This window comes from Salvia splendens, chromosome 10, assembly GCF_004379255.2.
Source record: "Salvia splendens isolate huo1 chromosome 10, SspV2, whole genome shotgun sequence".
In the NCBI taxonomy this organism is placed as follows: Eukaryota; Viridiplantae; Streptophyta; class Magnoliopsida; order Lamiales; family Lamiaceae; genus Salvia; species Salvia splendens.
Genome location: NC_056041.1, coordinates 26,912,027 through 26,927,231, shown reverse-complemented (window position 1 = coordinate 26,927,231; position 15,205 = coordinate 26,912,027). Strand labels below are relative to the sequence as shown.

Sequence of the window (15,205 nt, the reverse complement as noted above, 5' to 3'; positions counted from 1 at the left end):
TAAGTTAATGGAATATGGAGCCTACTGACTATTTATGGTAAAAAAAATGAAAATGGACAATTAATGGGGGATGAACGAAAATAGAAAAATTTGATAATCAATGGGGACGGAGATAGTACATGATTTTCATATAAATATGTAAGAAAATATTATCAATTATTTTTTCAATAAAAATATACAGAAATAGAATGTTGTTTGAATTCTAATAAAATTGTATTTAAATCTATATGTTTTGTGAAAATTAAGTTGAATCTAACTGAGTCATACTTCCTTCGTCCCATAATAGATGACATACTTGAGAATGACACGATATCTTAGGAGGTATTGTTTTAGTGATTTACGTTGAGAGAGAAAATAATATATTTATATTAATGTGAGAGACTTTTTTCTAAAAGATGGAAATGTGACATCTTTTGTAGGATAAACTAAAACAAAGTGTGACGTCTATTATGGGACGAGGGAGTATTAAATTTAATTTGTGAGATTTTTAAATCAATATTCATTTTAAAATTTACCCTTTTTTTTATATTCTCGTAGTACCTTATTATTATGCACAAGATAAGATCTAGGCTATTAATGATGTGATCCAATGATTTATATTGGTTCTTGGTTCTACACTAGAACGATGATTCACCTTTGCCCTATATATGCACATATTTGTATGTTGTCATATATCGTTGACTGAGCCATACTAGGTCCTGGTTGCATGGACTCTCGTTAATTTTGAATTTTTTAGAATTAGTTAGTAATTTTATTTTAATTGTCTAATTTTTACAAATTGTTATTATATTAGATATATTATAGAATTTTGCAAATTTGTATCCTGCAAAAAAATAAAGTAATACTCCCTCCGTCCCAAGGAAGATAACTCATCCCTTCTTTGGACGGCACAAAATTTTATGTAGTTTTATTTTGTGCTATGTGGAGAGAATAAAGTAAGAGAGAGATAGAATAAAATAGTGATTATAAGGGTTCTATTTTTAGTAATAGATTATCTTGGATGGGACAAACTAATAAGGAAAGTGGACCATCTTCGATGAAACGAAGAGAGTATTTAATACTCCCTCCGTCCGCCATTAAATGTCCAATTTTTTTCCTTTTTGTTCGTCCGCCAATAAATGTCTCATTTCACTTATACTATATTTGGTAAGTGGACCCTACATTTCACTAATTCATTCCACTCATATTTTATTATAAAACCAATATATAAAAGTAGGCCTCATGTTCCATTAACTTTTTCTACCCACTTTACTCTATAAAGTCATACAACTTCTTAAAAGTAGACATATCATTTCCTTTTTCGACATTCTATCTCTTACTTTATTGTATCTCCATTTAACTCACTAAATTCATTTTTTTAAATTCTGTGCTAAAAAGAAGAAATGCCTATTTTAACTAGGGACGTAGGGAGTACAAAGGTATCGTCGAGAGCTTTCCAACAGTATACTCAAATTTCACGCTGGGCTCCGTAAAATTAATATTGAAAAATAAATTTGGAACTAATGTACTACTATATTTTAAAAAATAATCATGTGGAGTAATTTTTTGAAAAAAAAAGTGGTCAAAACTAAAGTTTTAATATATTTTGCACATCTATAGAAAATTAATTTAAAAAAATACTCTCTCTTGGTGTTGAAGCATTTTTTTGAAGTGCGTAAGATTAAAGAATACATATTTCACGAGAGATTGCTTTGCCTAGAATTCCTTCAAAGAAAACATTCTGCACTTGTAGATTCGAATAAGAGATTAAAAGAGAAGACTACCTTCAATATTCTACCTTCGGATTTTATCATAGATTGTTTTCTGATTTCTAATTCTATTATGGTTTTTGTTACTTCCATCATGAGTAGTTAATTTAAAGAATTCTTGGGATTGGAAAGTAGCTTTGCATGTTTATTTGATTCTTATTTTTGATATCAAAGACTTATAAATACTTCGTTCGGTTTTGTTTAATAATGCTTCAAGTTGTGTGACACATCTTGTCAATTTATTGGCACGTGGGGGAATCGAGAGAGGATTTATATGTTAGATTTTGATTGATGACAAGATAGTTAATATCCCAACAAGGTAAACCTAAGAGTGAGGGCATTATAAGGGTCGAATTGTACTTTTAGGAGTTATTAGCTAAGATTGAGAACCATAATGCTTGTAATCCATGTTGTTCGGTCAAATGCAGTAGTTAGGCGACTCATCCTAGTAAACCTGAAGTCGTTGTTTGGATATTATGATTATGTTTTGAATAATCTAAAGTAGTGAAATCATATCCCTGTAATTTCCTTGTGTCCATTGCTCTCTCAAATAAAATCAATCTATGGTTTAAACTGCTTTGTTTATTTAATTGTTTTTCTTGTTTCGTTTGTGTTTCCAAACCAAACCCCGTGTTTTCAAATAATATTTGAAACCAAGTACTCGATAGTCAGTCTGTGAAGTTATTCCATGTGTTCGATATCTGGTTCTCACCTTTAGCTATATAAGATCTACTCTATATCTGCAGATATTTTTAGTGCTAATTAAAAGTGCATCAAGTACCTCAGAGGTTCGGACCGATTTGAGCATCTCAGCAGTCAGCTGACCCAAAGCCAGCGGCCGTCGAGGAGCCAACGGCCCGTTGCGAAAAGTACTGGAGCTAAGCCTCTCGCTCAGTGGTCCTCTGAGATAATTTCAACGGTCTGATATAACTGTCGAGAGTAGTCAGCGACTTGTTGAGTTCGTGCGGCGAATGTGTTGAACCCTAATGAAGTGAATCCTTACCTTTTATATGACACCATAATGTATCACTTTCTTTAATAATAAAAAATCGAATAAAGATCTTTTTATAAATATCTTTACAATATATTTTTGACAAATTTTCTAAATATAATTTGACCTTCAATATTATCATTTAATTTTGTGACATGCAAGAAAAGATCTTTATTCAATTTTTTATTATTAAAGAAAAGTTCTTTATTCAATTTAAAAATAATTAATATAAAAAATTGAAGAAGCAATTTTACTTGCATGTCATAAAATTAAGTGATAGTAATATTTAAGGTCAAATTATATTTAGAAAATTTGTCAAAAATATATTGTAAAGATATTTATAAAAAATTATGAGTATATGATAAATTTATTAAAAATATATACACTTTAAGGTATCGAGGGTATTTTCATCCAAAAAAAACTTGGAAATAGTAAAAAGTACCTCAAATGATACTAACTCAAAGTTCACGGACCTAAAATGATATTTTCAAAGTTCACGGACCTAAAATGATACTTTGGCAAAGTTCGTGAAACAAAAATGATGTTCTCTCTTAATATAAATATATCCCCCCATGTCTCATTGAAGATGACTTACTTTCCTTTTTAGTTTGTCTCACCCAAGATGACTAATAACTAAAAATAAAAACACATTTATCTCGTCTTTGTTCCATCTCTCTTACTTATTTTCTCCACGTAACACAAAATAAAACTGCATAAAAAATCTCGTGCCGCCCTAGAATTAGTCATCTTCCTGGGGATGGAGGGATTACTATTTTCTCTTTCCACTTAACACACAAATAACATCTTCTAAAATTTCGTGTTATTACCCAAGAGTGTCATATATTATGAAATGGAGGGATTATTAGTTTTATAATAAAATATGAGTGGAATAAGTTAATGGAATGTGGAGCCTACTCACTATTTATGGTAAAAAAATGAAAATGGACAATTAATGGGGGATGAATGAAAATGGAAAAATTGGATAATCAATGGGGGACGGAGATAGTACATGATTTTCATATAAATATGTAAGAAAATATTATCAATTATTTTTTCAATAAAAATATACAGAAATAGAATGTTGTTTGAATTCTAATAAAATTATATTTAAATCTATATGTTTTGTGAAAATTAAGTTAAATCTAACTGAGTCATACTCCCTCCGTCCCGTAATAGATGACATACTTGAGAATGACACGAGATCTTAGGAGGCGTTGTTTTTGTGATTTACGTTGAGAGAGAAAATAATATATTTATATTACTGTGAGAGACTTTTTTTCTAAAAGAAGAAAATGTGACATCTTTTGTAGGATAAACTAAAAAAAAGTGTGACATCTATTATGGGACGAGGGAGTATTAAATTAAATTTGTGAGATTTTTTCTTAAAAGACAAGTTAGTTTTAAATCAATATTCATTTTAAAATTTACCCTTTTTTTATATTCTCGTAGTACCTTATTATTATGCACAAGATAAGATCTAGGCTATTAATGATGTGATCCAATTATTTATATTGGTTCTTGGTTCTACACTAGAACGATGATTCACCTTGGCCCTATATATGCACATATTTGTATGTTGTCATATATCATTGACTGAGCCATACTAGGTCCTGGTTGCATGGACTCTCGTTAATTTTGAATTTTTTTAGGAATTAGTTAGTAATTTTAGTAATTTTATTTAAATTGTCAAATTTTTACAAATTGTTATTATATTAGCTATATTATAGAATTTTGCAAATTTGTATCCTGCAAAAAAATAAAGTAATACTCCCTCCATCCCAAGGAAGATAACCCCTCCCTTCTTTGGACGGCACAGAATTTTATGCGGTTTTATTTTTGTGCTAGGTGGAGAGAATAAAGTAAGAAATAGATAATAAAATAGTGATTATAAGGGTTCTATTTTTAGTAATGGATTATCTTAGATGGGACAAACTAAGGAAAGTGGATCATCTTCGATGAAACGAAGAGAGTATTTAATACTCTCTCCGTCCGCCATTAAATGTCCCATTTTTTCCTTTTTGTTCGTCCGCCAATAAATGTCTCATTTCACTTATACTATATTTGGTAAGTGGACCCTACATTTCACTAATTTATTTTACTCACATTTTATTATAAAACCAATATATAAAAGTAGGTCTCACATTCCACTAACTTTTTCTACCCACTTTACTCTATAAAGTCAAACAACTTCTTAAAACATGTGCCGATCAGATATGGGACATTTGATCATGGACGGAGGGAGTAGTACCTATAATGTAGATTTTGGTCAACGGAAATAGTGTAAAACGACTTGAAAGTTTTTCTCACAAAACTCTATATTTACTTATTTTTTAATCATAATTTTGATTTAAACACGAAATACTTCACCGTTTCATAAAAATAGGAACTTTGGGAATGATACTAGTTTAATCCTAAATTGATAAAATAGAAAGGAGATAGAAAAAAGTGATAGAAGGATTGTTAGTTGACAATAAGCCCTCCTTATAAGAGATAAAACATACCAAAAATGAAAGTATTTTTATGAGATGGGGGAGTATAAGTGAGTCATGCCCTTTTTAGACATCATTTCCTTTTTCGACATTCTATCTCTTACTTTATTGTTTCTCCATTTAACTCACAAAAATTACTTTTTTTTTAAATTCTGTGCTAAAAAGAAGAAATGCCTATTTTAACTAGGGACGTAGGGAGTACAAAGGTATCGTCGAGAGCTTTCCAACAGTATACTCAAATTTCACGTTGGGCTCCGTAAAATTAATATTGAAAAATAAATTTGGAACAAATGTACTACTATATTTAAAAAAAAAAAATCACGTGGATTATTTTTTTGAAAAAAAAAGAGTGGTAAAAACGAAAGTTTTAATATATTTTGCACATCTATAGAAAATTAATTTAAAAAATACTCTCTCTTGGTGTTGAAGCATTTTTTTGGAGTGCGAAAGATTAAAGAATACATATTTCACGAGAGATTGCTTTGCCTAGAATTCCTTCAAAGAAAACATTCTGCACTTGTAGATTCGAATAAGAGATTAAAAGAGAAGACTACCTTCAAGATTCTACCTTCGGATTTTTATCATAGATTGTTTTATGATTTCTAATTCTATTATGGTTTTTGTTACTTCCATCATGAGCAGTTAATTTAAAGAATTCTTGGGATTGGAAAGTAGCTCTGCATATTTATTTGATTCTTATTTTTGATATCAAAGACTTATAAATACTTCGATTCGGTTTTGTTTAATAATGCTTCAAGTTGCATGACACATCTTGTCAATTTATTGGCATGTGGGGGAATCGAGAGATGATTTATATGTTAGATTTTGATTGATGACAAGATAGTTAATATCCCAACAAGGTAAACCTAAGAGTGAGGGGATTATAAGGGTTGAATTGTGCTTTTAGGAGTTATTAGCAAAGATTGAGAACCATAATGCTACTAATCCATGTTGTTCGGTCAAATGCAGTAATTAGACGACTCATCCTAGTAAACCTGAAGTCGTTGTTTGGATATTATGATTGTGTTTTGAATAATCTAAAGTAGTGAAATCATATCCCTAGAATTCCCTTGTGCCCATTGTTCTCTCAAATAAAATCAATCTATGGTTTAAACTGCTTTGTTTATTTAATTGTTTTTCTTGTTTCATTTGTGTTTCCAGGCCAAACCCCGTGTTTTCAAATAATATTTGAAACCAAGTACTCAATAGTCAGTCTGTGAAGTTATTCCCCGTGTTCGATATCCGGTTCTCACCTTTAGCTATATAAGATCTACTCTATATCTGCAGATATTTTTAGTGCTAATTAAAAGTGCATCAAGTACCTAAGGGTTTGGACCGATTTGAGCATCTCAGCGGTCAGCTGACCCAAAGCCAGCGGCCGCCGAGGAGCCAACGGCCCATTGCGGAAAGTACTGGAGCTAAGCCTCTCGCTCAGTGGTCCTCTGAGATATTTTCAACGGTCTGATATAACTGTCTAGAGTAGTCAGCGACTTGTTGAGTTCGTGTGGCGAATGTGTTGAACCCTAATGAAGTGAATCCTTACCTTTTACTGCTAAAATTGTTAGTAAGTTAGAGAATGAGCCTCCAAGTTTATAAATACTTACATAATACTCCCTCTGTCCCATTAGAAATGAAACATTTTCCTTTTTGGTTTTCCCATTAGAAATGAAACGTTTCTAAAAATGGAAACAACACTATCTCTACTTTTTCTTCTCTTTTACTTTACTCTCTCTTCATTCACTCACAAAACAACACTACTTAAAATCTTGTGCCGAAAAACAAATATTGCATATTTAATGGTACGGAGGAGGTACATTATTTAAGAGTTCCAGAATTTAATATCCATTTTCACATATTCACATCCATATTCTTCCATCCATCATCATATTTAACTGGGCAACCAACATACATATGCGGGAAATGAAATCAGAACAGTCCTGCTTTCATTTTTTATTAATATAGTTATATTCTTATCTTGGCATATCTCAAGCCCCAAAAACAAAAACCTACTTTAACTACGTATATTCACATTTGCGAAAGCAAATTAAATACAAATGTATGCTATTATAATCTCCATTATGGAGTACATATTTAACATGAAATTAATTTTAAATATCATTAAGCAAGGTATTTTGCAGGAAGAAAATATGTTGTACTCACTACTCACCTAACAAAAGAAATAGAGTAAATTATAAATTAAGAACAAAAATGTATATCAGTATATGTATGTGCGCGAGGGAGGAAGTATCAATATTTTCATATCACAGACACAGAATGCAGCAGCCTCGTGCAATAGAACTGTTACATATAAATCGATCAACAGAAGAGATTGAGAATTTTACCAAATAATATATTGAATTTTACCAAATAATGTATTATATCGCTGTTATTATTCAAAGGTGGTTATTAATGTTATTTTTTCAATTTAAAGAGATGGCCAATTATTGTTATTGCTACTCTTTAATTTAATGAGAATGGTAGTATTACTTGAAAGCATGAAACATCGATCTTTGTTTATAATATAACCACAAAATTATTATGGCATGATAACTTATACGGAGTATACTACATTCATCCTCATCACTAATATTTAATACTTCCTCTGCCCGGCTCCGGCTCCGGCTCCGGCTCCGGCATTACTTGTCACTAGTTTTCTTTTCGGTCCGTTCGCGAGTACTTATCACACTTATTTTACTAGTTTTGGTAATGGACTCACATTTAACTAATTAGATGAAATTTAGACTAACATAATATAATATAAAATGAAATAAGAGATAGAACAAAATACAAAATTATAGTAATTAAAAAGATCTGAAAATAACATAACAGCAGACCTCAAATATCACTGAGGCTGCAGCCATTAAATTCCTTAATTAACTGAACCAATTAATCACTCCTTATTGTGCTTAATTTCTGGACTTGGCCTTTACCGGAAGAATCCTGATTCTCTTTGCCACTCTGACAAAATCCCTGCACATATATTTATACAATAACAAAATTATTTATTATTTCATGAAAAAATAATACTCCCTTGAATTTATTCTCGGCACTAGATTTAATATATGTTTTAAATTAGTTAAATAAAAGGAGAATAAAGTGGAAAAAGAAAAAGGTAGAAAGATAAAAAGAGAGTAAAATATTTTTTTTTACCAGAAAAGGAGATGACTGAGCTATAGAAGCAGATAAGTACTCAACTAGTAATGAAGGGCTTACTTCCAATTAAGGTCACCAACTAAAAGGAGATCGTTTTCGATGTCTTCATAGGCAATGAGGTAGCCGGGAATGGCGTTTGAGAGATCGAGATCGAGATCGAGATTGGTTTCATTATTCGAGGAATCGACGAACATGTGGCGGAGGGCTCGGGCGAGGCTGTGGTAGCTGCTGTGTTTGTGGAGGCAGATGCGCTGGCAGATGGATCTCCCCTCCAGAACCACCGTCACCGGCGGGACTACGGCGGCTACGAGGTCGTCATCGGAGAAGGCGGGCCGCATCGTTCTAGGGTTTGATGGAGCCATGTTAGTTACTTTGTAATGCTTCAGGCTTTCCTCCATGGATGTTGCCCTCCTCTCTTGCCACATAGATTCATCATACCTATTCATTTTCTCTCTCTCTCTCCTCTCTCCGATTGTTGATTTTGTAATTGGGGAATTAAGAGGAGGATATAATATTGGCCTTAATCAAAATTGTGATTTTATGCTGTGATGAGAGGAGAACGTGAAATAGTGGAATGATTTTAGTGTAGGTGTGGTTGATGAGAGAGGGTGTGTATGTATATAAGTATATATATATATGTAGAAGAGAGCACAAATGTCGGGCTACGGTCAGGATGGTGTCTGAAACCACCCTACTCTCAAAGCTACAACTTTTCAAACTTCAAACATACTCCCACTATTCTATAATCTTGGAGTTATTTTGTCACTAGTATTAACACCCGAGCTATGAATGGGACATAAAAGTTTTAAATAATGAATATAAAATATAATAAATATATAGAAAATAAGAATTGAAAGCAATATAGAGATTTAAAAAAGCAGAAATGTATTTATCTTGTCTCACTCAAAATGAAGAATTTACTACTCCCTAGTGAATGAAACATTTGTGCAATTTTAATTTATAATCTAAGTGAAGTAAAAACAATAAAATTAATGACAAAAATAAGATGTGTGACTAATGATCAAAGAGTATGAATTAATTAGAATAAGATATACAAATAAAGAAAATATGTGTGAGTAAAGATGTGTATTGAAAGTGCTATGCAAGTCATTAATCCAAATAAAAGGTAAATTAATATATAAATTTAATAGCTTAATTTATAAAAAAATTAATTTGAAAAAATATATGGAATATTAAGCATATCCATATTAAATATATGAATAATTTAAATCATATAAATTTAAAACTTCTTTGAGAAGTCAAGTTAGAAAATTTGTATTATCCAATAATCACATTTTAGTTGACTGTTTATTTCTTTCTTTTAATTTCAGACCATAGCATAACTTGATATACATTTCCAAAGAATAAATTTCTTACTTCCCGCCACATATACGTATAAAAAGTAAATTACTACTATCACTTAAAATAACGATAATATTTTATGCATCTTGTTTGTTTTGAATAATGTGAGAATTTACACTACTCTTTATATTAAGAAGTTATACTAAGTTAGATTTAATTTTAAATATATATAATGTCATCTTATTCCTTAGTTTAATCTATAAACTTAGTAGTATTGTTTAATTAGAGGCGAATTAAAATATAAGAACTAAAAACTTTAATTGAGTAAATATAGGATGGAAATTGTAAGCATTACATATATGTGTTGTCGTTTAACTTGTGAATCAATTAGGAGAAAAAGTATTGCAATAAATGAATAAATCTCAATTTTAACCTAAATAAATGGAAGGCAAACTAAACTCTCTAGCACAATTCCAATTTAACTCAAATATAAGACTAATTAATATATAAATTTAATAACTTAATTATAAAAAAAAATAATGGTAGTGCACTATTTAAATGTGTTTTAACACTTCTTCAATAAGTTAGCATTTTATTGGGCTATTATTTGTCCAATTATTTTTTCCTTAAAAAATTATTTTTGAGTAGAAGACACCTCATCTTTCCATTTTCCCTCCAAAAAGGGCATTAAGGATTTTTCATCAAACTTGCACTTTAGATTAGTATAGATTTGGTTATGTTGCATAATAGTGGAGTCATTTATCTCTTTTACTAATAGTGGAGTCATTCATCTCTTTAGTAAAAGGTAACATATTTTCCTTCTTATTTACTTTACTCTATCTTACATTATTCTCTCTTCATCTTTCAACTTTTTTTATTTTTTACTTTATTCTTATTTATCTAATATAATTTTTCTTAATTCACGTGCTGAAAAGAAATGTCTCTACTTTCGTACTTTCGTAAAACTGAGAGAGTAATATTAATTGGCTATCAAAATTTTCACTATCTAATGACTAATATGTCGTAAAACTGAGAGAGTAATATTAATTGGCTATCAAAATTTTCACTATCTAATGACTAATATGTCATCACCCAACTCAACTCAATTCCTCTGTAAATTTTGTTCATAAATTTAAATAAAGAATGCGAGAGGCATTAATTACATATACATACCTACGTGTATATAATAATTTTGTATATATAAATGTTTAGTCTTCAAAGTAACATTAAAATAAAATATCTAATCACTTTTAGTTTATTCCATTATTTACTTTATTTTCTAATATTTCTTCTATTTAAGTTTATTTTCATTTAATCTATTCAATATAGTTGCTTAATGTTCAAGCCAAAAATTGTTGATTTAACTTAATTGGGACGGGGGGAGTACAGTAGAGTGGAAGAGATTGTTTTTTAAGGAAGAGCCACTAAAGATGCAAACTGCCATTTGACCAAGATTTTGGAGGTCACATATGCAATCACACTTACTAGACGACGATGCAGTAAGGGTAAGACTATTTCCCGTTTCTCTTATTAATGCTACTAAAAAATGGTCTAAATGTGAGTCGATATAGTTGGCTTGTCACTAGATAAGTACTACCCTCTGGCATCATACTGAAACTGAAGAGCGAGATATTTCGATTCTATCAAAGACAAGACAAGCCTCTATACGAAGCCCATTCAAGCTTCAAAGCACGGTTCCGCAAATGCCTAAACCATGATTTTGAGATCATTCATCAGATAGGAATCCTTTATAATGGATTTAATGAAAAAATTGCTAGTTTGTTGGATTCAGATGCAAATGGGTCATTCTTCAAATGAGGAAGGAAGATCATCATGGAAGTGATTATAGAGTTAGTTGCAACAACAAAAGTTGGTCAAAAGAAAGGCATATTTTTTAGGTAATTTTTTCATTTCTTTTGGTAGCTGAAGTTTTGTCTTCTTTTTTAGTCGAGTCTTTTTGGTTCGGACAAGTTTTTCCCACCCAAAGATCATAACTTGAGTTCAAGAAAGAGATTAGAAGATTCATGGTTGAGTACGAAGAACTTTACGTGGAGATGTAGCAAGCAATCTTCGATTCTTTGGAAAATCAAATCAGTAATTCTAAACTGTAGGAATTCATTAATTAGGGTTTTGTTCATTGTTTGTGAATTATGTGCGTTCTAGTATGCAATTGACTGTTTACAATGTGAATCAATTAAACTCATAATCGGTCGAATAGATCCGCTTGTCTGATTATTTATTTATGCAAGTCTTCCTTTGTGCATGGTTCACCATAACACCAACACGCGGACTCAAAGTCAGTGGCTGCAGAGCACACTAGAGGTTGATGGAGTTTTGTTCCGTTGCGAACACTCTCATGAGCCGACCTTTCGCCCAACGGTTTGTAGAGACAGTCAACGGTCCGTTGAGGGCGATGCCAAGAGTCCAAGAGAAAGCCAGCCAACCAACCACGAGTCCATTACAGCAGTCAGACCACTGAGTTTGGACGACAAGTGCATTTTTCCCTAATTCACCCTAGTAATCTTAATGCCATTAATCTTACTTTGTTTTTCATTCACTTAACACACTGAAAGCTTATCAAGACACTAAGGACTCTAGTTCGCAATTCAGATTAAAAACATGCAGAGTCCGTGCAACTGATCAAGTCAGACGATGAATGGATCAAGCAGGCTACTATCTGGTCGTTGGTTATGCAAATGAAGAGACTTGGGGCTTTCAAGACCTTAACCCACAATACTATAGACTAGTAAAGGGAAGTAAGGGTCGAATCCCACAGGGACAGAGGCGTGCCAAGTTGTGTTCGGGACATGTTGGGTGTTGGTTGCTGTTACGCTTAACTAAGGTGGGTTAAACTACGACTAGGAACTGGACTACTCAGATCACAAAATTAACTTGATCAACTAGGCTAAGCATAATGAAAACAACATATCTCAAATGGATCAACTCAAGTAAGAAACAGTTACGACAACGTAAGTAGGTGGGACCATTGAAAAGAAATTGTGCACTACCAAAAGCTGTAAACAACAAAAGGTGACAGAGACTGCTACTCTAACAAACTACGACCTTCTTCTTCGTTAAGTAACTAAATTAAACTCCTTCGGCAGATGAAAACAGAGCAAATGACATGAAAGTAGGAAACATACAAATTGAAACACAGATTCATGTAATTCGGGAAGAAAAGAAACAGATCTAAAGTATCTATCCTAATTTCATGCAAGTTGACGAACTAGAACTTAGATCTAACTATGAGAAATCGAAAACAGAGCGACTAGCGATTAGCTGAACAAAATCTAACATAGAGATCAACGAATCCAAACCAACATGCATCGCACACTCCATCTAAACATCAGATCTAAAGCAACTAGCATTAAAAACTCCATTTCAATAACGATCTTCAATGAGTAAAACCAAACAGAATTCCTAACTCAGATTTGAAAATCGATCAACAACGGAAGTAACTAAAGTAGCAACCAAGAGAAAAATATAAGAACAACTAGACTTCGGAAAAACATGAACTAAAAATGGAATAACAATTATTTTGACCCCTCGGGGTTTAAGGAAAACACAAACTACGAAGGATTCTTGGCGGATCTGAGTCCCTTCTTCCTTGATGAGGAAGAAAGGAGGAAGATTTAGGTCGATGGTGACTCTGGTGGCTCCTAGCTTCCTTGCTCCATGTTACGAATGAAAGTGTGGAATGTGAAGTGACTGGAATTGATGATACCGAACTCCAAAAAGGAAAGGAGACTCCTTCTGCGTGTGTTCTCTCCCCTATTTATAGGATGGCATTGGGCCCAAATCCCTAGGGTAACCTCATCCTGTCTTGACATTAATGCCCTTGAGATAGCATCTTCTTTTCTCTCTCCTATGACTCATCATCTCATGTGGTGAACTCCACTTGATCAACTTGCTGGTTGGGCAGGCTCCATTGCTTGTCTGGAACTATCAACTTGTCTTCGGTTCTTGCCATTTCTCGCTTGTTTTCCAAGTTGATCAAGTTGTTCATGCACTCTGCTGTTTCAACACTTTTTATCCCCTGCATACTCAAATTCACCACTTTTCACACATTATCACCCATGTTAGTGTAATAAACCCCTATAAAACCGTGCTTGTAACGAGTCCTATCACATACTATTCTTAATCTTCATGCCGAAAAGAATGTGTCTCAATTAACTAGCAACGAAGGGAGTACTAATCTTTAGTTATATTGTCTCTACATTGTTTACTTGCAGTTGGTTTTAGTGCAAATAAAAAGTGCACCACTTTGTGAAAATATTGACAACTTGATCTTGCGATTTCACATATTTGAATTGAACCTTCTGATTTGCAACGCATTCTCTGATATAGTGGAAGCGGGTGTTGATATGCTTGATTTGGTTATGAAATACCAAATTATTAGATAGCACGATCGCTGCCTTGTTATCCATAAAGATAGTAGTTGGCTCATTTTGTGGCCACTCGAACTTTGTTAATAAGCTTCTAAGCCAAACTGTATGGCAAATACTGAAGGTTGCAGCCACTTATTTAGCTTCGTAAGTTGATAATGTGATAGTGAGCTACTTCTTGGAAATCCATGTGAAAACAATGTCTCCGATATAGAACACATATCCCATAGCACTCTCTCGTTCATTGTTGTATCTACTCAGTTACTATTATGATAGCCATCAAGTCTTTAGTAATTAGTATTTCAATTGAATTGCTTACATAGTTGATTATTTGAGATATCCGAGTATTCTCTTTTTCCAATAACAATTTAACCTACACGATTTTAGACCCCTATCTAATTGGACGTGACATTAAACTTTTATCATAAAATGATACTCCATTATAAAAATAGATTTAATAGAACGTGACGTAAATTTTAATAAAGTTAATTATCGAATGGTGATTGGAAAAAAAGATTTAATAGAACGTGACGTAAATTTTAATAAAGTTAATTATCGAATGGTGATTGGAAAAAATATGTAGTATTATGTTAGAGATAATGCAAGTAAAAATTAAAAAGTATATTAGGTGGATAATGTAATAGATGATGTGGTAGAAATGGTAAATTAGTTAATACTATTTAAAAATGATATGTTTTGTGTTAATAGCTATAAATAGAAAAAAAATACTTTCTATCTACTTGCACTTTTCTTTTGTAATAAGAGAAAACTTAGTTAACTTTAATATTTTTACTAAATACTCCGTCTGTTCTTTTTGGGTTGTCCCATTAAAAATAAAATATTTCTAAAAATGGAAATAACACTCTCTCTATTTTTTCCTCTCTCTTACTTTTCTCTCTCTTCATTAATTCATAGAACAACACTATATAAAATGCCATCCCAAAAACCAAATATTTCATATTTAATGGGACTAAGAGAGTAAATTAATTTTTTTTGAAAAAGAGTTAGTACAAATAATTTGAGACAATTTAAAAACAAAAAGTGCGAGTAATATAAAACGGTGGGAGTACTTTTTTGGATGTATCAAAATAGAAAAATGAAATTATTTTTAAAGAACGAACAAAGTATTAGGTAATG

The 15,205-nt window shown here is 31.9% G+C and overlaps 1 protein-coding gene across 1 annotated transcript; it reads right to left on the bottom strand.

Annotated features, from left to right (window-relative positions):
• Window positions 1-7,932: 7,932 nt before the first annotated feature.
• LOC121751112 (auxin-responsive protein IAA33-like) lies at window positions 7,933-9,001 on the bottom strand. Its single transcript, XM_042145827.1, has 2 exons — window positions 8,442-9,001; window positions 7,933-8,198 (listed from the first exon to the last, which is right to left on the bottom strand). Exons 1-2 carry the CDS (start codon window positions 8,825-8,827, stop codon window positions 8,135-8,137), a joined length of 450 nt encoding a protein of 149 aa, XP_042001761.1. The 5' UTR covers window positions 8,828-9,001; the 3' UTR covers window positions 7,933-8,134.
• Between the last annotated feature and the right edge of the window lie 6,204 nt (window positions 9,002-15,205).